This window comes from Xenopus laevis, chromosome 9_10L (assembly GCF_017654675.1).
Source record: "Xenopus laevis strain J_2021 chromosome 9_10L, Xenopus_laevis_v10.1, whole genome shotgun sequence".
Lineage (NCBI taxonomy): Eukaryota > Metazoa > Chordata > Amphibia > Anura > Pipidae > Xenopus > Xenopus laevis.
The window spans coordinates 125,417,360-125,441,334 of NC_054387.1; the positions used below are offsets into that span (position 1 = coordinate 125,417,360).

At 40.4% G+C, this 23,975-nt stretch overlaps 1 protein-coding gene across 6 annotated transcripts; it reads left to right on the forward strand.

The window, feature by feature from the left end:
• Positions 1–1,274: 1,274 nt before the first annotated feature.
• eln2.L (tropoelastin 2 L homeolog) lies at positions 1,275–23,102 on the forward strand. Of its 6 annotated transcripts, XM_018236728.2 has the most exons (44): positions 1,275–1,391; positions 4,561–4,614; positions 5,060–5,107; positions 5,181–5,231; positions 5,602–5,646; positions 6,118–6,159; positions 7,110–7,136; positions 7,280–7,327; positions 7,862–7,888; positions 7,975–8,070; positions 8,569–8,595; positions 8,682–8,777; positions 9,289–9,315; positions 9,402–9,497; positions 10,021–10,047; positions 10,134–10,229; positions 10,673–10,699; positions 10,782–10,811; positions 11,016–11,063; positions 11,777–11,803; positions 11,904–11,945; positions 12,294–12,320; positions 12,816–12,842; positions 13,100–13,126; positions 13,597–13,623; positions 13,721–13,768; positions 14,038–14,064; positions 14,162–14,218; positions 14,326–14,352; positions 14,518–14,544; positions 14,663–14,719; positions 16,721–16,747; positions 16,999–17,025; positions 17,399–17,425; positions 17,569–17,604; positions 17,800–17,853; positions 17,933–18,013; positions 18,101–18,163; positions 19,196–19,258; positions 19,507–19,551; positions 20,226–20,255; positions 21,397–21,480; positions 22,572–22,619; positions 22,973–23,102. In XM_018236728.2, exons 1-44 carry the CDS (start codon positions 1,325–1,327, stop codon positions 22,987–22,989), a joined length of 2,001 nt encoding a protein of 666 aa, XP_018092217.1. In that variant the 5' UTR covers positions 1,275–1,324; the 3' UTR covers positions 22,990–23,102. The 6 variants fall into 6 exon arrangements, with proteins under 6 accessions (XP_018092217.1, XP_018092222.1, XP_018092219.1 ...); XM_018236733.2 differs by lacking the exon at positions 21,397–21,480; XM_018236730.2 differs by lacking the exon at positions 16,999–17,025.
• The last annotated feature ends 873 nt before the right edge of the window (positions 23,103–23,975 follow it).

Here is a 23,975-nt window from a genome sequence, read left to right on the forward strand (position 1 = left end):
TCTTGAGATGTCCAATAGGGCACCCACATACTGAATGGGGGATAGATGGGACTGCAGGGTCACCAGACCCTGGGCTTGCACCCCTTCCCCCAAAGAAGCGAACTGCTGTATGAATACATAATTAAAAGTTCTTGAGATGTCCAATGGGACACCCACATACTGAATGAGGGATAGATTGGGCGGCAGGGTCACCAGACCTTGGGCTTGCACCCCTCCCCCCAAAAAAGCCAACTGCTCTATATGAATACAAAATTAAATGTTCTTGAGATGTCCAATGGGGCACCCACATACTGAATGAGGGATAGATTGGGCGGCAGGGTCATCAGACCTTGGGCTCCACCCAAAAAAAGCCAACCACTCTTTATGAATACATAATTAAAAGTTCTTGAGATGCCCAATGGGGCACCCACATACTGAATGAGGGATAGATGGGGCGGCAGGGTCACCAGACTTTGGGCTTGCACCCCTCCCCCCAAAAAAGCCAACTGCTCTATTTGAATACATAATTAAAAGTTCTTAGGATTTCAAAAGGGGCGCCCACGAATTGAATAAGGGATAGATGGGGTGGCAGGGTCACCAGACCTTGGGCTCCCCCCAAAAAAGCCAACTGCTCTTTATGAATACATAATTATAAGTTCTTGTGATGTCAAAAGGGGCTCACACAGACTGGATGAGGGATAGATGGCAGGCTTGGCACCAGATCTTGGGCCAGTACTGGTACTCACTGATCCATACTGCATGAAATGTACTTGTAGTAACATTTCTTCCTGTCTATCACTATATATATTGTTCGTGGGACTCCTGAAATAAATAATGCTATGTTCTAGCCCCCCTATAACTCATAACAAGGTTACAGATAAACACCATATTTCTGCTTCAGTTATTTAGCTATAGTTCTAAGAATTTCAGCCCAAATCTCAACCTACTTGAACCCATTACCAGGGGCATCTAGGAAAGCAAATTGAAATTCATTCCAAGTCTGCCCAACTGACATTAAGACCATACAAGCTGTCGGAGTCTATAGTGAGTCAATGGCTTTATTAAGAGAAGTAACACCATGTCAATATCCTAATAAAAATGTGCAACCTAAGATAACATGTTAAAGTTCATGAAGTGCCCCAAACTGAAGAGAAAGAATTTCCTACACTTACTCAGGAATTTTTTGCCAGCAGTGGACTTGAGCTGCGATTGGTGGTCTTCATTTTGATGTATGTGAGGGAGGAGTTATGAAGGAAGGCTGTGCTTAGCTGGGAGATATTAAGGTGCCCTATAGCTTGTTCCCTTCTCTACTGCCTGTGATCACCTTCCCTGACTATAGAGCATCATGCGGGGCTCCATTTTGCTGCAGGTCTCTCTGCTCCTTTGCCTTGTAGGATGCAGTCTTCAAGGAGGTATGTGGGGTGGATGGGGGTTTGTAAATGTGGCTACATCAATGTTACATGAGATATTTAGAGTAGTAGTTGGGTTTAACAGCTATGTGAAATACATTCTATAGTTGAAGAGAAGTCTTCCTAATGAATAATTCATGGATACAAATTTCTAAGCAAATGGGGTTCTTTCTAATATCGTCACTGAATTAAATTCCTTATGTATGAAGATAACATTGACTGTTTTTACAACTAAAGGTGTCCACAGTTATTAAGCCATGGTTGCATTGACTAATGTCTCATTTTTCCTCCTTAGTTTTATGATAAACAGATGTTCTGTAGGTTCATTGAAAGAGTAATTTAAGAGAATTTATAATTAGTTGTGTGGTTCTTGTATCTATAGCTGAAATCTCCTCTTGGAGACAACTCCATGTGTTGGGAATCCAGAATCTACAGCGTGAAGTTGTGAATGGGTAACTGGGATATGTGATACTTTGGTGAGAAGTTGTGCTTATTCAAGGAGGCTGTAGCTCAGCTTTTGATATAACTGGAGCATGAGAATTTGTGAAGTCTATAGTACAGAATTGCTGAGTATGTTGGTTGACCACATGATATGGTAATTAACAGGTTCATGACATGAGCAGTGGATAAAGACTAGGGAATTGATATAGAAGTACAGTATAGAAGAATAGAAATAAAAGTTGACATTGACACTATGGTGGAAAACATATGTATGAAGACTAATTTCTGACCAGAGACTCTTTTACAAAGGAGTTTCATGTAAAGGGAACTGTATACATATTTACTACCTCTTTAAAAGATCATTAATTAAATGTCTTAACAGACTTCTCCAGGATCAGGTAGAGGATGCATGACTTTGTTGTTTTAATCTGTTGAGATGCAAATGTCTTGATTTGTTTTCTTTCCCATTGGGGTCTGAGGTCAATGCCAACCAGGGATTTCTATGATCACTTCTGCACTACATTTTATTCTTCCACTTCAAAAAAGGTACATGCAGGGTAATTGCCTTCTAATGAAAGTTACCCTGTTGTGTTTGAAAGTGTTAAGGACTGTAAGTTCTACTGGGGAAGTGTCTCCGGTCAATGAGGAATCATTTCTATTGGTGATGCAGTAGACCAATACAAGTTTTTTAATATAAAAATAATAATTTATTTTGGACATACAGTATTATAATTATTTTAAGTTTTAAAATTCTTTGTTTACCTTTAAGATATCAGTCTTGGGTTTAAGACTTAATTATAGTGCAGAATAGTAGGATTGTACATCACTCAACTGTACTTTGGTGTGTATGACTCTTTGATTTGGTGGTTGGCAGACAGACCTTTAGATAAAGGGACGTGAGAATGTAGACATCATCAACTTTAGACTGCAAGGGTCATGTTGGAACCTCCCTGTTCCTCAAAAGGATATTATTGAATACTACACTTTATCTTGTAAGCTAGAGCACCACTATGTTCTCCTAAATACCTCATTCGTCATGTCCCTGAGAGATGAGAATCAGTTATTTTACATTTACAGTAAATACTCCTATAGAAGTGTTTGATCTCATCCTATTGACCCTACTTTACTCACCCAATTAAGACTCTACCCTTAAGTTTAGTAGACTTTATCTGATCGTCCATGGAATGTAACACTCAATATTATGCTCTCCTGGATCAGCATGGTGGCTCAGCTAAGATAAAATTCTTTCCCAAATTCACAATAAAGGCAGTATCTAGAAGACCTCTAAAGCTCTTTGATCCATTCCACAACATCTATAAAATGTTCCTCAAGTTTGATTCTGGTATCTAATGTTGTTTCGAATGCATTAACTCACACATAGTGGTGCATACCCCAAAGCATGATGAGATTAATGAAAATACTCCAGGTATATTTCTTCTCAGTCCCATTGGTCAGAAGTTCAAAATGTTCCACCAAAATCTTTTGACCCTGGGCCTCTCTTGCTGTAGACAAGTCTGCTTTTCTTCCCATTTCTCATCTCATCCATCTCTTCTTTCTCAGCACTTTAAGAATGTCACAGGATTGTGTGAATTCACACTTTGCCGTCACTGTCTCCTCTCAGTCTCGGGGCCCCTGAAGGGCCTTTACATTATGTGAAATGCATGTGAGAATACACACAGGCTCATGTAATGTGAAACCAGAGACAGCTAGATACTGATATTTATCCATTAACCTCACAACACATTATTTATACAGGTATGGGACCTGTTATCCAGAATGCCTGAGACTTGGGGTTTTCTGGATAATGGATCTTATTGTAATTTCGATCTTCATACCTTAAGTCTACTAGAAAATCATGTAAACATTGAATAAACCCAATAGACTGGTGTTTCTTCCAATAAGGATAAATTATATCTTAGTTGGATCAATTACAAGCTACTATTGTATTATTACAGCGAAAAGGGAAATTATTTTTAACATTTTGGATTATTTGGATAAAATGGAGTTTATGGGAGGTGACCTTACCATAATTTTCCATCTTTAATTTAACATTTAAGGGCACATTTACTTAGGGTCAATATCGAGGGTTAATTAACCCTTGATATTCGACTGTCGAAGTTAAATCCTTCGACTTCGAATTTGTGATCGAAGGAATAATCGTTAGAATAATCGACCTTCCCCATAGGCTAACATTGAGGTTCGGTAGGTTTTAGGTGGCGAAGTAGGCGGTCGAAGTTTTTTTTAAAAAGACAGTACTTCGACTATCAAATGGTCGAATAGTCGAACGATTTTTAGTTCAAATCGTTCAATTCGAAGTGGAATTCGTAGTCGAAGGTTGAAGTAGCCAATTCGATGGTCGAAGTAGCCAAAAAAATACTTTGAAATTCGAAGTATTTTTTATTCTATTCCTTCACTCGAGCTAAGTAAATGTGCCCCTAAGTAATATAAAAAAGTGATTTCTGCTGAGATACTTACATTCCACACGCACACTGATTTTGCAAGTCGGGGAACTCTTGAGTGTCACTCATGTATTTTAAGGGATAATATTCCCTGGCTGTAAATTATAAGGATATTAAAAGTCACCGAGGAGTTCTGTGACAATATAAAGGCTTGTAACACATGTATTGATTTGTTTACCCAAAACTGATTGGTTTTATGTCTCTTTTACCATTTGTGTGACTCCTGGAAATATATATATATAAATTATATAGGAATTTTGTTCTCTTTAAAGGTACAGGATCTGTACAGTCACCAGTTTCATCACCTCTAGCAGTGAAAGCAGGGGGTAAGTCAGGTCCTGTGGGTCAGTGGCATATCTGTGTGCCTCCTTTGGTTGTACTTAGTAACCTATAGTCTAAACTTTGTGTAACTTATCATTTACCCCTACCTACAGTGTGACTGCACATGTACATGCACATGTATGTGCAACTGCTCAGTAGTAGGCTTTGGATGAAACCTAAGACCATATTCCTTAATCTCCATTAGTCATAACCTCACTCCGACTCAGATGATCCTTCTCCCCAATTCCACAATTCTTTTACTCATGAATTCCCACAGCTAATTCCATATAATAGAAGTCACTGTGGAGAGGTGCTCTTATCTCTGGGGGGTAATGATAACACTGTGGCTACAAGAGGGGAAGTGGATCAGAACAATGCTTAGAATTACATTTTCTTTCGTAATTTCTCTGTGAATGTATTATATTTATTGTTTATTTATGTACCATGCAGGGCGATATCCTCAGTTCGGCCCTCAGGGCTACCAGCAGGGCCCAACAGGTGAGTGTCTAATAAGAATGTTATAAGGGGAATTTTGCAAATGAGACAATCATTAACAACATTTCTCCATTAGGTGTTCGGAATGGATATGAAGCGGGTTATGGTGTAAAGGCTGGGAAACCAGGTGAGAACCCATTTTAAGCATCATTTCATATTAATATCTTGTCCAACTCTAGGGTAATACATTTTGTAGACTATTCGATTTCTAACTTGGCAGCAAAATGATCGGAGCGGAACTACTGCCAGCCCCCCAAAACTTGAAATTGCATGGGTGGCAAAATGCTCCATGTTCTGTGTGTCATTGCTCCAATCAACTCCAAGAAATCTCCAAGAAATTGTGCCCAGTCTGCATTTCCACTGGCGACCTCCATTTCCATAAAGACATGTTTCCCTTCTGCCAAGTTTACATTGGAGTGCAGCCAACATAATGTATCCACTGATGTAATGTCACATTTCTTCCAAGCCTAACACTAACCGTTTCTTTATTTAAACAGTCACAGGTAGCCTCGGGGTACTCCCTGCAGGGAAACAAAAGCCAGGTAATGTATACACTCCTTTTGGTACTATTTTTCTATATTTTGGGGAAGAAGAATATTCTGGGAAACATTAACTGATAGTTGTGCATCCAGCAAAGAACCAGTCTGCATGATTAGCATACATATATGTCACTTTGCTTAGAGGCGCCATTGGCCCATTGGATCCTCTTCTTTGGGGGTAAATTATTGTCTATAAAGAAATAGTCTCATACAACTTTGATTTATGTGTCAGTTTGCCCAAACCTGTTTGAGCCTTAATGGAAAACTTCAATTGGGTAAAGGAAGTTCATCAATTCCTGCTTTTGATTGATGGGATGATCAACATAGAACATAAGAAAGGTGCCCATGGGCCAATCGGTCAGATATTGTGTGGATCAGGCCACCTTTAGACTTAATATTCTACCATTACTTTGACTCTTTGGTTTTATTTCCTTTTACACTCTCAGCATTTCTCTTTTTTTTCTGTTTCTGTAGGTTATGGAAATGGACGTTACCCAAGCAACTTCCAACAGCAAGGCATGTGTTTCTGTAGTGTATATAACCATGTAAATTTTATTTAACTTTGAGTTTTCATTTTTGTTTTTACAACATCTACTTATTGACATTGTGCACAGCATATCAACATATTGTTGCATTTTATACAAAATGATAAGAAAGCATGTTACTTTTTATACAAGCAAACTATGCACACCGTGATTTGCCTGCCCCCGGCAAAGGGGTGACCCATCATATAAATCTTCAACATTATAGACATTCCGTAGATGTATAGAAAAGAAAAGGGAGACAGACAAAGAAATTGAGGAAAGAAAGGAAATCAAGATTGAACCTTTTGTGATGGCCCCCCCTTTAACAGGATTAAACAGGATTACAGATCTGTATGAAAACACTGATGTATAAGCCACTCAACCACAGTTCCAACAACTTATAGAACACTAAATAAGTGCTCAACCCCCAAATCCAACTTTTTGATCCTCTTGTTACTCTTCTATGAGTATCTGTTCTAGAAGAGCACCGCAAATATCACCCTATTTGGCCTTAATGCTGAGCCCCTCCCAGAGCCAGGGGGCATACCATTCATCTAGTAGAAGAGTTATTGGAGTGGATCACACGGCCCTAGATATATATGCAAGATGAAGAAGGCTTGGTTGTCACAATGAGCACCAACAGGATGTCCATAACAACCAAGTGATCCAAGTGAAGTCCATGGCGCTCTCCTGACTGAGTTTATTAGAAAGAGACAATGACCTTTGTATAAGCCTCATCCCTGCCCCAGATCTCAGCTGTAATGATAAAAAAGAGTTCATTGTATTGAAGATAACACAAGCACTGTTCATTGACCTCATGTTGAACAAGGAGGTATATCTGAGTCTGCTCAGACTTGATCCTTACTCAAATACCAGTGGCTACACATGGCTTCCTTGATTTCACAAAGATATATAATTTCCATCTTTTTTTTTATCTTGCAGGAATTGGGGCAAATCCTTCAAAAGCAGGTACTTCCTTTAGCTCATTATGATTCTCTTTCCTTTCTCTACCTTTCCTACTTTTCTCCTCTCTCTTCCTGACTTTCCTCCTACTCCAACTCTACCCGCAGCCTTCATCCAGTCTTCATGAAACCCTTTCTTTGTTTGTTTAGGTTATGGAAATGGAGCTGGACTTTACCCAAGTAACATCCAACAGCAAGGTATCATTGAGTGATACGATATGCAATTCATTATTGAAAGTTTTATGGACCTTTAGCTCTTCCGAGCTCATGTCAGGTTGCTTACAAATGGAATTTCTTCCTTGTGCATGAGAAGATGAGCCCATCACATAGATATGGCAGAATATCAAGCCCAGTGTCAGTGACCCCTACGTGTTTATCAGAGAATATTATAGTGACTGTATATCAGGAAGATTTTTCTTGGTTGTGACTTCTTTGTTGCCCATTCTTGTAAACCAAATTAGATGCACCAGCTGGTGTCATAGCTGCCCATTGTCTTCAAATGTGTGTACTTTCCCCATGGCAATTAAAACTACCATTGAAAAATGTACATGAAATATGATTAATCTGGCAACAACTCACCCCTTTCCCACTGAAATGAATGGATCTATCAATAAGCTGCATCACCAAAGTTGGCAACATCTGGTCACCCTATAATCAGAATTTATCTTCAATTTATTTTTTATTAAACAGTCAATAACCTTGAGCTTAATCTCAGAATTCTTTTTTTTACAGGAATTGGAGCAAAACCCCCCAAAGCAGGTACCTGCCTTTCCTGATTATATTCCATTTTATTCTCTATTATTTTCCAAGGAACCTACTTATTTTGTTCCTTCCACTCCTCTTAGGTTATGGTTCACCAGCTGGTGGTTTGCCCAATGTAGGAGTCCAACCTGGTTATGGAAACGGTGCTGGTCTTTACCCAAGTAACATCCAACAGCAAGGTATCACTGAGTGATAAGATATGCAGTTAGTTATTGAAAGTCGTGTGGCCCTTCTGAGCATGTGGGTTAGGTGGACAACAAATGGAATTCCTTCCTTGTGCAAGAAAGCAGAACCAAGCACGTATATATGGCAAAAGTATCAACCCTAGTGTTGATGACCCCGGTTTATAAGAGAATATTGCGGTGACTATATTGGATTTTTTTTTCTTTGTTGAAACTTACAGTATTTGTTGCCCATACTAGACACACTAGTTGGTGTCATAGCTGCCCATTGTCCTAAAAAGTGCACTTTTCCCATGGCAATTAAAACAACCAATGACAAATTTACATGAAGTATGATGAACTGGTGTATCTGGCACTGAAATTGATGGTGCTATCAATAAGCTATGTGCATCATTCAAGTTAGCAACATCTGGTCACCCTATAATTTATATTCAATGTATTTTTTCTTAAACAGTCCATAACCTTGAGCTTAATCTCAGAATTATTTTTTTACAGGAATTGGAGCAAAACCCCCTAAAGCAGGTACCTGCCTTTCCTGCCTATATTCCATTTTATTCTCTATTATCTTCCAAGGAACCTATTTATCTTGTTCCTTACACTCCTCTTAGGTTATGGTTCACCAGCTGGTGGTTTGCCCAATGTAGGAGTCCAACCTGGTTATGGAAACGGTGCTGGTCTTTACCCAAGTAACATCCAACAGCAAGGTATCACTGAGTGATAAGATTTGCAGTTAGTTATTGAAAGTATTGTGGACCTTCTGAACAATTGGGTTAGGTGGGCAACAAATGGAATTCCTTCCATGTGCAAGAAGGCAGAACCAAGCACATAGATATGACAAAAGTATCAACCCTAGTGTTGATGACCCCAGTTTATCAGAGAATATTGCGGTGACCATATTGGATTTTTTTCTTTGTTGCAACTGATTTGTTGCCCATACTAGATGCACTAGTTGGTGTTATAGCTGCCCATTGTCTTCAAATGTGTGCACTTTTCCCATGGCAATTAAAAATACCATTAAAAATGTACATGAATTATGATTAACTTAAATATCTGGAACCAACACACCCCTTTCCCATTGAAATAAATGGTACTATCAATAAGCTATGTGCATCACCAAAGTTGGCAGCATCTGGTTACCCTATGATTTATCTTCAATGTATTTTTTCTTATACAGCCAATAACCTTGAGCTTAATCTCAGAATTATTTTTTTACAGGAATTGGAGCAAAACCCCCCAAAGCAGGTACCTCTCTTTCATGTTTATATTCAATTTTATTCTCTATTATCTTCCAAGGAACCTACTTATCTTGTTCCTTCCACTCCTCTTAGGTTATGGTTCACCAGCTGGTGGTTTGCCCAATGTAGGAGTCCAACCTGGTTATGGAAATGGTGCTGGTCTTTACCCAAGTAACATCCAACAGCAAGGTATCATTGAGTGATAAGATATGCAGTTAGTTGTTGAAAGTCTTGTGGACCTTCTGAGCACTTGGGTTAGGTGGCCAACAAATGGAATTCCTTCCATGTGCAAGAAAGCAGAACCAAGCACATATATATGGTAAAAGTATCAACCCTAGTGTTGATGACCCCAGTTTATCAGAGAATATTGCGGTGACTATATTGGGATTTTTTTGTCTTTGTTGCAACTTATTTGTTGCCTATACTAGACACTTTAGTTTGTGTTATAGCTGCACATTGTCTTTCAATGTGCTAAAATTTCCCATGGCAATTAAAAATACTATTAAAAATTGGATGGAGTATAACTAAGTGAAGCATCTGGCACAGCTGCACCCCTTTCCCACTGAAAAGAATGTTAATATGTTATGGGCATCAACAAAGTCAGCAGCATCTGGTCATCCTATAATTAGGTTTTATTTTCAAAGTATGTTTCCTTAGATAGGCAATAACCTATGAGATCTGAACTGAATCTAAGAATTCTTCTTTATTACAGGAATTGGAGGAAAACCTCCCAAAGCAGGTATTTGCCTTCTCTAATTATATTCCTTTTAACTCTCTGTTATTTGTCATAGAACCTAATCATCTTGTTCCTTCCACTCCCCTTAGGTTATGGTTCACCATCTGGTGGTTTGCCCAATGTTGGAGTCCAACCTGGCTATGGAAACGGCGCTGGTCTTTACCCAAGTAACGTCCAACAGCCAGGTATCATCCAAGTGACACAGTATATTGGATAAAGAATATTAAATTTGCAGCACTAGTGCAGTTGTAAACTCAAAAGTATAATGTATACTTGTTATGGAGGAAATAAATTGGTCTGGGAATGATGAGGCTACACACAATCAATGCTCTTGTTTTCCTTAAGAATGACCAATTTGTAGAAGGGTAATTGTTATAATTTGGTTCATTAACAGCTGGCAAAGCTTGGGGAGCATGCTCAGTAAGGGGCAAACGCTGCTGCTGCTGGGAAATGGCAGCAACTAACTTATCAAATTGATGAGTTTGGTGAGTCGATGACCAGGAGTGCTAAACTGAGCTTGGGAATAAGTGAAATGAATCATTTTCCAAAAAGAGAATTAAAAAAATTGGGGTTCTATTTTACATCAAAGAAATTAATTTCAATGAGCCCATATCTTTTTTTTTTGCAGGGACTTTGGGAAAACCATCCAAAGCAGGTAATATTCTTCATTGATTATCTCCACTTTCTCTTCACTGTCTCTCTGGGAACTACTCATCTTGCTTCTTCCGCTCCCTCAGGATACGGCTCATCAGCTGGAGTTCTAATTGGTAACATTCCATTTCTTTATTTACTACTGCCCTCTTCTGTCAGTTGCATATATCTTTCCCTTTTACCCATTTACTGTACCATCCCTTCTGCAAGCACAATTCATTACTTCATGTCTTATCCTGTCTCCTTTCCCGAGATTTCCCACCTTGCTTGTGCTCGCTCGTCCTCCATTCCCCTGTAAACCCTCTCCTTTTTTTGTTTAGGTTTCTTAAATGGACCTGGAGGTTTCCCTAGTAACATCCAACAGCCAGGTATATATTTTTAATCCATACCCTGATGAGATATATACTTGGCTATGGGTCTCAGCCCTATAGTCCAACTGTAGCATTCCATCTGTTGGCTAACACACAGAATACACCATTGATTTGCTCTAATATCTGGTCTACAACATCCAATCAGCAATATGTCTTGAGTCTTCAAATAAAGCTGAGCATACATGGGCAGATCTGTCACACATGCTTTCTCTTATCACATGCAGGGCTCTTTAGAAAGAGACCACAGCCAAATGTAGTCTTCTTTTGTTGATATTTTCTAGCCTTTCTGATTGATATTACCCAGGAAGAACTTTGTTGTGGATGAAAGCTAAAGACACGGGATACATTTTAATAATAATGATAGGAAGGCCACCTGGTGGTCATTTGTAAATAAAATGAGATTCACAAGCTGCCAAAGTTGCTTAGTCCTATAAGGCACAAATTCAGAGATGACAGCCCGTATCCAAAGTGATTTGGGTACCTCATGGCTCTGCCTTCTTGGCCCCTCCCCAGCTCCAATGAGTCAAGTAATGGTTCATGTAATGATTTAGGATTTGGAAGCAAATCACAGAAAGTAGGTAATGGGCCTATTAATATGGTTAATTCAGGGTGACTCCCAAAAAATATAGGTGAGTTAACATACAGTATCTGCTAATGGACAGAAGAAAGATAATCATTTATTAAAAAGAACATCTCTGTTTAATTTGCAGGATTTGGATCAAAACCTTCCAAAGCAGGTATGTTAAATGTTATCTATGCCACCTGATTTCGGGTCTTTCTATGGCACAATCTCACACGTGTTCCTTCACACACTAATTCATCTATTTTTCTCTTGAGGTTATGGAACTGGGAATTACCCACGATTTGGAGCCCAACCAGGTATCACCTCAATGTCCTCACCTACAGCCTCTGTTACCAGCTAACGTTGTGCTCTATGTGCTCCCTTTCAGCCCCATCTCTTGCTTATCCCATCATCCATACCTTGTCTCATGCATCGTCTGGATTTCCTGTAAGACTGCTTGGACTTCTGAAGTCCTTCCTGCAAAATGCCCTAAGGTTCTCCTAAAAGCGTAGCTTCTTCAGAGATTTTCTTGAGTTCTAAGTTCTTGATTTCTTCTCCACTCATTGACTGCTTGTCTATCTTCGTCTATCTTTCTCTATGATCACATAGACAGCTTTGTACTAGGTTGTCCTATAACCAGTTTGCTTGTTCACTCTCTCTTCCAGGCTATGGGGCTAAGCCATCCAAAGCAGGTTAGTTTACTTCCAAGCTATTTCCCCCCTGTGTTACTTGCCATCTGGCTTCTTTTTGTGGACTTGTAGGCACATTTTAAAGGCTACTAAAATCTAAAATATGCTCAGCAGAGCATTTTACATTCATTAAACATTCATTAAACTTGTTTTAATGGTTTAAATTTCCACGTAAAGTAAGGCAACGACCTCAATCAACTCAGCTCATACTCACTTACATGCAGACACACCCCATCTGCCAAAAAAGCCCCATGCTTTATGTCATTCTCCACCCCATTTGGGGTTTACAAATCAGGAAGGTCCCACCCAAACTGGAAACTTTGCGGATAGGAATCAGAGGAGATTTATGCGGTTTTATCTCTCATTCTCAATCATGCATCCCAATTGTTTTATATTCCTTATAAAATCTTGCCCGCTACTTAAATGCTACAGCACTGGGGTCCTAAGTTCAATTCCAGCCAGGACACTATCTCAGTATTGTTTCTGTGTCTCTTTCAGGTCTTGGAGCAAAGTCATCTAAAGCAGGTAATAACTCAGCTCCATCTCAGTCTCAAATCTGTTTGTTTAAAATCTCCTATCCAATCTCCCCAGTCATTTGCTTGATGTTTGATGCTTGCATTCTCTTTCCTGTAACCCAGTGTTGCCTCCATGTTTCTGATGTCTGTTCTAAATTGTGGTTATTCAGCAACATCACTAATTCTGGAGCCATCTTTTAGGTTTCTATGGGTCATATTCTGTGACTTTTGTTCTAATGGATTCTCATTTTCTATCTGGTTTTGCAGGTGCTTTGCAACAGCCCTACCCTGGTGGTAAGTTTAATGATCTAATTAGCTGTGAGCATTAGCTGGGTATCACAATTCAATGACGCCTCGGAGGACAACTTTAATTCTTTATGCTTCCTGTTCCTGGGCTGTTCTCTTTCCAATGTTCAAGAAGTGGGGGTGGGACTTAGACTCTTACAAAGGGTCAACTAGACATTTTCCAATGGCATTTAATGGAGCTTGTTGCTACACACTGCACACAAATATCAAACAAATGGGAACCTTCCCAACATGCTTCTTGGTCAGGACAAGACTCCGCCCCTCATCTCATTATGGGTAAAAGAAAGTACAGAGGATCCGATCTGTATAATTGGGTTATTACTGGAAGAGATCCCCGTACTAAGGATTCCCGTACTAAGGACAAGGTAGCTTAGAAGAACAGTTGAGATCATCTTGGGTGGGGTTGAGGGATCCAGGGGCAATTTTAGTGAAACACTGACTCAATATTTCTATTTTAGGCCTTGGGTCCAAGCCTTCCAAAGCAGGTAAAGCATATATGTCTCACTTCTTCATTACAATTGTCTCTGATGTAGTACCCATCATTCTCGTTCATCTTTTCCTTGGTCTTGCTCTCTCTTGCAGGATACCCACAAGGAGTAGGAAATTACCCAAGGAACATCCCTCAACAAGGTACTCACCTGTGTAATTCATATAGTGGCCAGCAGGCTCTCCAAACTGACGGTCTGAGTCTAGTAACCTGGTTCCTGGACATTTTTATGGATGTTAAGTCACTGAGCTGGAGCAAATCTACACTACTATGAGTGTGTGACCATGTGTTCTTCAAACTCCCTTTCTAAGTCCAAATCTGTCTCCATTTTCTTGGTCAAGTTTTAGTGCCACCTATTTCTTGCTATGGTTCTGTCTCCCAGACTCTGACTCTCTCCCTTCTGGTTCTGTAGGTTCTTTCCAGCAGCCGTACCCCGGTGGTAAGTTGATTTGCCCTCCTGCCCCTGTCAACATGTTTTCCACTCTCTGATTGGTTACACTCTAATGATCTCATTTACATGTCCTCCTCTCTCATAGGTCCTCAGGAGTACATTCAAGGAGCAGCTGGGTACCCAAATAACTACCCACAGCAAGGTATGTGTCTGTGTAATTCACATAGTGACCAGAAGGCTACCCCAATGCACAGTCTTTTGGTGCCAGTTTGCCATTAGTTTAACACTGATTAAATGTGTTTCTTTCAGGATTGGGGACAAAGCCATCTAAAGCAGGTATGGACTGAGCTTGTGTGTATGCTCTCTGCTTTCAATGTCACATTTGTGTTGGTTCTTCTTCCTTTGCTTATCTTATCTTTCTAGTTCTGGTGCTGTCTCCTTGCGTCTCTTAGTAATTCTAATGATGTTGCTCCTTTCTAAATCTCTCCTCTGTCCCTACAGGTGCTTACCAGCAGCCCTACCCTAATGGTGAGTTCAATAGACTATTACCCAAGACCTACCTCCCAATCCAAGTGGTTACTTGCCTCCTCTCCTACAGTTTCAGCCTCATTATCCTAATCCTTCCCTCTTATGTGCCCTGTTGTAGTGGCTGGAGGATACCCACAAGCAGTAGGAAACTACCCAAGCGGCCTCCAACAGCAAGGTACCCCTCTGTGTAATTCACATAATGACCAGTAGGTGTCAGTGCGATTACAAGATGAATAAAACTATCTCTGCTCTACCAGCATTGACCTACCAGTATCGTGCAACACTTTCCATATAGTGGCACTAAGGAGCAGATTTATCAAGTGTAGTGATGGGCGAATTTGTTTCGCCACGAATTTCGAAAATGGCAAAAATTTGCAAATTTACTCGCGGCAGCGAATTTGCCACAAATTCGCTGCCTGGCGAATAAATTAGCCCATCACTAATCAAGGGTCGAATTTGAAAACTTCGAAATTTGAATTCAAAAAGACGAACAGAAATTAAATTGAAGGTTTTTTTTTGGGTGAATAGGTCCATTTTCTAATGAATTCGAATCAAAGTAATAGCACATTCAATAGAATTCGAATAGAAGTTTTTCCAAAAAAAACTTACATATTTCGAAGTTAACCAATTGACTCTGAATGGGTTCTAGGAGGTCCCCCATAGGTTATAACAGCAATTCAGCAGGTTTTAGATGGTGAATGGTCAAAGTCAAATTTTTAAAAAGACAATACATGATTAATTTCAAAATTCAAATTTTTGAATTTTTTTAAAAATTCAAATCGAATTTGGACTATTCCGCATTTGAAGTAAACAAAAATTATCTCGAAATTCAGATTTTCATTCGACCTTTGATAAATCTGCCCCGTGTGTTGAAGGGGGGGGGCAGATTTTAATAAAATGATGATGTCATTTAATGAGGTCATTTGGCGAGGGGTGTGGGGCATAACATTTTCTTGGAAGGCCATATTTGTCCCAAGGGATTCTGGTGGGATAGTCCTGACCTCAACTTTTAAACTGTCATCTCCAGTACATAGAGAGGCCACTAGGTGTCGCTTCTGTACAAGGGGAAAAGAAACAGTGTATACAGAGTTTGTATCTGAGCAGATCAGGAAATAAAAACTGCAGGCAGTCAATCTGAATCAAAATATCCAGACAGTAGAATCTACACATTTACTTCAATCAGTAGAAAACTTCCCCAATTTGAGATATTTCAGACAATTTCCCTCTTCGGGGGTAGTACAATCTCTCTCCCCAGCCCTGACTGTCAGCTTTGTCACCACAAGGGTGCTGAACCCAACTAATCTCCTCATTGGAGCATATAGCTGCTCAATTAATAATCTACCAGTGCCTGTCACTCCTAGAGAGACTCTAACAAGAACTAAACTTTCACTACCACTAACTAAACTTTCCCCAGCTGGGCCTGACAAATCCAATCCTGTACCCACCTCCCCAGAAAGTGGGATTTCATACCTCCCAACTGTCCCATTTTCTGCTGGACAGTCCCGATTTTGACAGTTCAGCCCACAGTCCCGGGTTTCTTACTGAAATGTTGTGATTTTCTCTTTGATCTCCTGCACTGACGCCAGAAAAAGATACAGAGTTTCTAAAATCTGAAATTTAATTAAAATAAGAGGCTCTTGACAGAGAACCCAGAACACTCAGCAGCTGCACTTAGATACTTTTGTAGCCATTTAAGACTAGCAAAGATACAATTGTAACAATTTAAGATAAGAAGATCTCTTGGGAGAACTGAGACTAGCAACTTAAAGGGCAATTCACTTTCATTAGCCAAACTCTTATAACACATAAAATATTGCACTAAACCTCCCTGAAATGTGTTCAGACTTTCATAACCTGCCAAAGGGACGTGGTAATTAGGGGGTGTGGCCAAAACATTGATACGCTATGCGTGGCACAATTTTTTGTCCCTCTTTTCGTTTTTTAGAATGTTGGGAGGTATAGAAGGGAAATAGCACTGAGGACATGCGCTCTCTTTTTTTTTATACATAATCACTGCCCTCTAGTGGACTTTCACTGAATTGCTCTTATATCAAACTTTACCCTGGAAAAGGAAAAAATCACCCACCCTGAGGAACACCTTAGATGTCAAAACTAAAGGGGAAATTGCTAATTTTTATAATATATATATATACTTATATATATGTCTTTCTTTCAGGTCTTGGGGCCAAGCCATCTAAAGCAGGTATGGGATGTGCCTCTGTCTCTATTCCTAATACACCGACATTTATGTTAGTGCCCTATGTGTGTCTTTGTCATTCTTCTCTTTCTTCAGATTGTGATGTTGTCTCTGGTTTTGTCGCTATCCCTCTCATTTTTCAGTGCTGTGTTTCTGGTTGTGCTGAGGTCTCACTGGGTCTGACACCACCTCTCTCTCTCTCTCTCTCTCTCTCTCTCTCTCTCTCTCTCTCTCTCTCTTGCTTTCTGGTTGTGCAGGTGCTTTCCAGCAGCAATACCCTAATGGTAAGCAGATTCCCATCATCTCTGCCTGTGATCTTTACATCATCCTTGCTCATTGTGCAGAATAGGGGAAAGGAGAGGGTGGATATACTGGCAACATCCAAGAGCGCTGTGTGTAGTTCACAACTTGATCAGCAGGTGTCGCTGTTGTTCTCTAAACAAGCAAATGAGGGAGTTTCTCTATATAGACTAGACAGAGAAAGCTCTAGGGCTGGTATAAATCACTAGTGGGCCTGTCCCCCCTCTATCACATATGTAACACTTTTTGGGCCCAAGTCAGCTTAAGAGTTGGTATAAAGAGGCTGTATCAGAACCACAGAATCTGGGTTTTTCCCAAGGTTTCAGTGTTATAATTGCTGGCTGTGTTGCTTTGCAGGTGCCTATCAGCAGCCCTACCCCAATGGTAAGTTTCCATCTAAATCTCCAGTCTAATTGCCCCTTGTATTGTCTGATTGAAGCTCAGCCATGAGTCCATTATCCAAGCAGTTTGCTTGCACCCGTCTTGCTGAGTTGCCTTATTACAAGGACTCTTCTCCTCCTTCGCAGGTTTAAATAACTTTCTGGGCAATGGAAAAGGACAAGGTAAGGTCACACAATTCCCTTTGCTTGTCCTTCTCTTTGACTTTGTACCCTGAGGCACAAGAGTCCTCCTGAGATCCCCTTTCAAATAAAGTCTCTTGATGAGAAATTCCATGACCTTGGAGTAGGGAAACCGTCCCTATGCTGATGGTGACACCTATTATATATATATATTTAATGGTGACCTTTTCTCCGTAGGAGTCAAGTCTCCCTTTGCTTCTCTGGGTGCCCTAGGAAAAAGCTCCAAGCAAGGTAAGAATATTCTGCTCGTGTGCTTATCTCCTGCCTCTGTTTCATGCCTGGAGTCCTCACTGCTGTTCTTCTACCACAGGAGCCCTTGGCAAGCTTCCATACAAGTCACAGCCCCTCCCTGCTGATGCACTTGGATATGATTCTAAATCTCTAAAATCTGGTAAGGGCCACCTTCTTACCCCCTGTTAGTCCTACTTAATCCTTCTGGTTTTCTCTTTGCATTAAATCTGTGTTTCCTACCCAACAGGTGGTGCTCAGTTGCCCTTCACTTCTCAGGCTGGTTACCCTGATCCTGCCTCTGTCAAATATGGTAAGAAATGCTTATTCCATCTGATCCTCCCATCAGGATGTCGTATGCTGAGTCTTAAACGGGTGGTTCATCTTTGAGTTAACTTTTAGTATGTTATACAATGACTAATTCTAAGCAACTTTTCAATCGGCCTTCATTTTTTCTTTTTTATAGTTTTTTATTTGTCTTCTTCTGACTCTTTCCAGCTTTCAAATGGGGGTCACTGACCCCATCTAAAAAAACAAATGCTCTGTAAGGCTACACATTTATTGGCATGGCTTTCTATTCAGGCCTCTCGTATTCATATTCCAGTCTCTTGTTCATATCAATGCATGGTTACTAGGAGAATTACTGAAATTGCAAACTGGAGAGCCGCTGAATAAAAAGCTAAATAACTCAAAAACCACAAATAATAAAAAATGAAAACCAATTGCAAATTGTCTCAGAATATCCCTCTCTACATCTACATACTAAAAGTTCATCTAAAAGTAAACAGCTCCTTTAAGTGACCTTCTGGTAATTACAATTTGTGACATTAGGAGGGCAGATAATTTCCAAAATAACCAACGTGTTGAGAGGGACGAAGCGGGAACATGACTGGCAGAAGTGAAGTTGTTCAAATTTGAGTTGTGAATCCACCAAAGCCAAATTCACGATTCCTATGATTTTAGATCACATGACTTTAAACCGAGGGGACACGTGTTAGTTCACATGATCACCTATTTATTAGGGGGGAGGGTTGCTTAAAGTTGAAGACGAAAACTGGGGTTTGGATGTAGTTTGGCCAGATCTTTAGTGGAGGAACTGGCATTTAGCCAAATCCAAAAAAATGAGAAAAACTGCAGTAAATACTGTGCTCAATGCCAATCAGCAGCTCCAAAAGCTTTTAAAACCTTAGCATGCAAAAGAGACTAAACATACATTGCCACTTTATACATGTCTAGGTAGATCTCTACACAAAACATGGGGTAACTTTTGGGCAGTTCTGTCACCTGCTCTGCCAACCTGTACAAATCACTTTGCCTAATACCTGTTTTTTGGCTTGTAACACAGGTGGTGTGCCAGTTCCTTATGGTCCCCAGGGTGCCTATCCCGATCCTTCAGCAATCAAATATGGTAAGACGTAAACCCACCACATCAGTTCTGATTTGCACTCATTAGCACTGTAGTGTGACATAGGCATATATTACACACCATACACAGAATGAGGCACCATTAGGTAGAGCTCCACAGACCTCATTTTCTGAGGCACCTTACTGTGTTGAACCACATCCTTTTCCTTAAAGATTTGAGGAATATCTGATTCTTTATGAGCTGATAAGTAAACATGAACCCTGTGATAAATGTCTCTGTCTCTCTTGCAGGTGGTGTTCCTCAGTACCCTGAAACCGCATCATCTCCACTGGAAGGTAACTACTCTACCATAGTCAACTAAACTCTATTCTATTCAGCTGTACTCCACACCTAACTCTACTCAACTCCGCTATGTCCTACTCTACTCAGCTCTACTATACCCTACACTCCTCTACTCAGCTGTATCATTCTCTACTCATTTCTACTCTACTCAGCTCTGCTCTACCCTACTCTACTTTACTCTACTATAGTCTACTCTACTCAGCTATATCCTACTTTACTCATTTCTACTCCATTCTACCCTACTCTTCTCTACTCAGCTCTAATCTACCCTACTCTACTCAACTATATCAGACTCTACTCATTTTTACTCTGTTCTATCCTACTCTACTCTACTCAGTTCTACCATAGTCTACTCAACTAAATCCTACTCTACTCATTTCTACTCTTCTCTACCCAACTCTACTCTACTGAGCTCTTCTCGCTCCTACTCTATACCAAATCTACTTTATCCTACTCTACTTTACTCAACTCTAGATTACAATGCATTTATTTTAAATCTGTCTTTCACAAATAGGCCACACAGCAATGTAATGGCAGGTTGAGATGCTTTCAAAAGCACAGTAGTTGATGGTGCACTAGAAATGTGGAGCACTTTGCCTTTACTCTCAGTCTTCTTTTCTTCCTTCTCATCATAATTTATTCATCTACTGTTTTTTTCTATTTACAGAGGACCTTAGTCAAACTGTTCCATTGGAAGGTATGTAAGGTTTTCAGTAGATGGGTAATAATGAGTGTGTCCATACTGTCATTTCCACCCATGTTTGGTGTATCTACAGCAGGGATCCCCAACCTTTTGAACCCATGAGCAACATTCAGAAGTAAAAGGAGTTGGGGAGCAACACAAGCATGAAAAATGTTCTTGGGGTGCCAAATAAGTGCTGTGATTGGCCATTTGGTAGCTTCTATAAGGATTGGCAACCTACACTGAGGCTTTGTAAGGCAGTACACCTGGTTTTTATACAATCAAAACTTGTCTCCAAAGCCTGGAATTTGAAAATAAGCTCCTGCTTTGAGGCCACTGGGAGCAACATCCAAAGTGTTGGAGAGCAACATGTTATTCATGAGCTACTGGTTGGGGATCACTGATCTATAGCATGGATATATGAGCATGCTTTGCCTGTGCTTATTAATAATCAGCATCCTTCTCTCTAATATGCACCAGAGCATGCTTAACTCTACCATGTCTACCATTGGACTTTATATTACTGTCCCACTGTCTCTCAAGCCTATATGTCACCCTCAAGTCATGTTGACCTCTCGTCATGCCTGTCCTCTAAACATTATTGACCAATATGTTACTCTCTTCAAATGTGTGTCACCCCTCTAGATATGGTAACCACAATCATGTTGGATCCCTCAAGAAATTATATGTCACCCCCAAGTCATGTTAACCCCCTCTTCATGTCTCACCCCTCGACAAAATTAACATTAGCCTACATGTTGCTATCCCAAAGTCTACATGTCACCCCCAAGTCATATTAACCCCCTCATAATGTCTAAACCCTAAAATAAGTTTTACTCTCCTCCATGCCTCCTCATCCTTCACATTATTCTATTTTATGTCTGAATTGTCACAAAATTACCATTGTGCTATATGTTACTCTTCTCAAAGTCTGTATGTCACCCCCACAGTCATGTTAACCCCTTTATCATGTCTAAATTCTCAGCGAAACTACCATTGGCCTATTTGTTACGTGTACTATGAGTTTATACATCTTACCACTGACCTTTATGTTATATGTACCCCAAGACTGTATGTTACCCCAAAGTCTCACCCCAAGTCTCACAACTTGTTTTGGACACATAAATCAATATATAAATATTCTTGGATCCTTCAGGAACACAGATAATCGCAGTGGGTCCTACTACCCCCCCGACCACGCAAGCTTCGCCCAGCACCCCGAAACAGAAAGCCTATAAAGGTACAGTCAGGGACACCCAATCCTGCCTATGGAGCTCAAATGTTCTAAGGAAAGAGCCTATTAAACCCCTTTAATACTTCAACCCCATTGACCATCGTTTAGTGATAGCCCTTCCCTTCCAGTTCCTCATAATAGAATCTCTTCAAGTCCAATATTGGGATTTACTCAAGACTCTTCACTATTGCTCTGCCCATTTTCTCTTGATAACCCTATGCTTCTCCCTCACTGCTTCACTTTGCAATGCCTCCCAGGTACTTTCTAATTTTGGAGAACAGGTACAAGGCTTTGATGCACAGTCCCTGAAATTTGCATTTGCTCCATTAGCAACCTACTGTATGTCTGGTGACAACGACCCTCTAAGTACAAAGTAGAGAGTGCTGATTATATGTTTTTGAGCTGGAGGAGTAGGAGGCAAAACTTTCCTCACTCTTTCCTTCAATTATGCAGGGGTTGGGGCATTGTCCAGACTGAGAAGACTGTTGGGTTGAAGGGAAGGGTCTTCAGCCAAACCTTTCATGTGGGTTAAAGACCCACCCCTGTCTGATAATGGAAACAGGACTGTCCAGGAACAGGAGGTTCTGAGAATGATTAGTACCATAGTGGTGGTGGGAAGTCTCTTATGCAGGGAGGGGTGATTAATGGTGCTTAATGCAAGTGGGCCTGAATTTCAGCTCAAGGGAATTCCCCCTTTGCTTCTGGTAAGATTATATGTCTGTCATAGTAAATGAAAGTATATGCAAATTGTTATACCCTAAGACTACTGTATATAAATAGGATATATATATATATATATATATATATATATATATATACACACACATCATTAAAATTTACAACTTGGAAGGCATGGTGCAACGTGCAATAAATAGGCACAATCCGCTATATTCTTGTACTTTGCACCCTGCTTTCCATGCTAGATGGATTTCTGCAGCTCCCCAATAATACAGTCATGCCTCCATTCAGCAGCACTGTATTCATGAGGGGCAGGAGGTTGGAGGCAAATAGGCTTCCCCCCACCTGATTAGACTTGATTAGACCATTGGAATGCCTCAATAAAGAAACTAAAGATCAATACTTTTATTCCCTGACAGTCCCAGAAGAACAAGCGGCTTATAGATTCTATGGAACCGGATACCAAGGTGAGCAGGGAACCAGAAGGGTCAAATACTCATTGGAAAGTGTGAGTGGAGGGGAAGGAACAGAAAGATAAGCAGGGTTCATGAGCCACATTCAAATGTAAAAATAGCTGGGGAGCAACACAAACATGAAAAAAGGTTCCTGTGGTGCCAAATAAGGGCTGTGATTGGCCATTTTGTCTCCCCTATGTGGACTGGCAGCCTGGCACTGGTTAGGGATCGCAGGAGTACATGATAGAGAATTAGAGATACCTGAGGGCAGTTGAAGGTACAGGAATAGGAAGGAGAAGATTATAAGAGTAAGAGCTATTCAGTCATTATAATCCCCATCTCTCTTCTCTTTTGTCCCTCTCTAGGCTGCGCTGAGTGCTGAACTCTGATGTCCTACATTTGTCCTTCAATTGGATTGTTTTTTGTGGGTTGGGTGTATATAGGGGAAATGGGGGGTTGCAAATGATTCATCAATAAAAATAAGTAAAATGTCAATATACAGTCCTGTATGGGTATTTCTTTCAGAGTGGGGAGCAAGTAGGGTTTGTTCCTATTGGGTGTAAGTTTCCTGGTGAGAGTGTTTGCTCTTGTGTAAAGTTGTGTCTGTGCCAGTATTTAGCATGTTAGTATTAAACAGCAAGCATTGGAGATGTGATTGGCTGGTGTTTGGATTGTGCAGCAAGTTACTGGAGAAGTTGATCAGTAACACTTAGATTTTTTACAACTAGACGTAGCTCCAAACTAGACGTAGTTCAATGAAGAGCACACATTGAGGCAACACAGTGAGTCCTGTCTCTTCTGCTGAATGGTGCCCAACTACACCTATTGACCCTGAGGAACCATGGCTGAAACCATATGGTAGTTGTAGGGTTCCCACTATGAGTTGTGTCAATAGGTGCACCAAACTTGCACCCAGTTAATTAAATGCAAGCACCGGTTTGAATGCATGCTTCAGAATAGATACAATCCACACTGAAAATGTAACTTGCATTTGGTTTGAGTCAAAACAAAAGTGTAATTGCATTCATTTGGACGCAGTGGCCACAATTACACAGGAAACCACCAGGTTTTCTGGTGTAGAGCTTAGCGTAGACCCCCCAAATACTGAAGGTGGGTTGTGAGTCACAGGCATTCTTCTGGATATGACTCATTCAGGAGAGAGAAGGTTTGTATCTAGATCCCAAAGTGGTGTAGGTTCCAGAGGAGTTGAAGTTGGGGATGAAACCCTCTGAGCAATGGAGTCAACTCTTTGAGGTCTAGCAGGTGTTTAAGTATCAAAATTGTTAAGAGCCAGTGATTTGGGCAGCCCAAAGCCCCAAAAAGGAGTAGAACATTGTTTGAACACTCAATCCTCCTTCCCTACAAGAA

Coding starts and splice junctions, on each gene's coding strand:
- eln2.L (XM_018236728.2), top strand. CDS start 1,325: ATGCGGGGCTCCATTTTGCTGCAGGTCTCTCTGCTCCTTTGCCTTGTA. Junction 9,316..9,401: donor AGCAAAACCCCCCAAAGCAG/GTACCTCTCTTT, acceptor CACTCCTCTTAG/GTTATGGTTCACCAGCTGGT. Junction 17,426..17,568: donor TCAGCAGCCCTACCCCAATG/GTAAGTTTCCAT, acceptor CCTCCTTCGCAG/GTTTAAATAACTTTCTGGGC.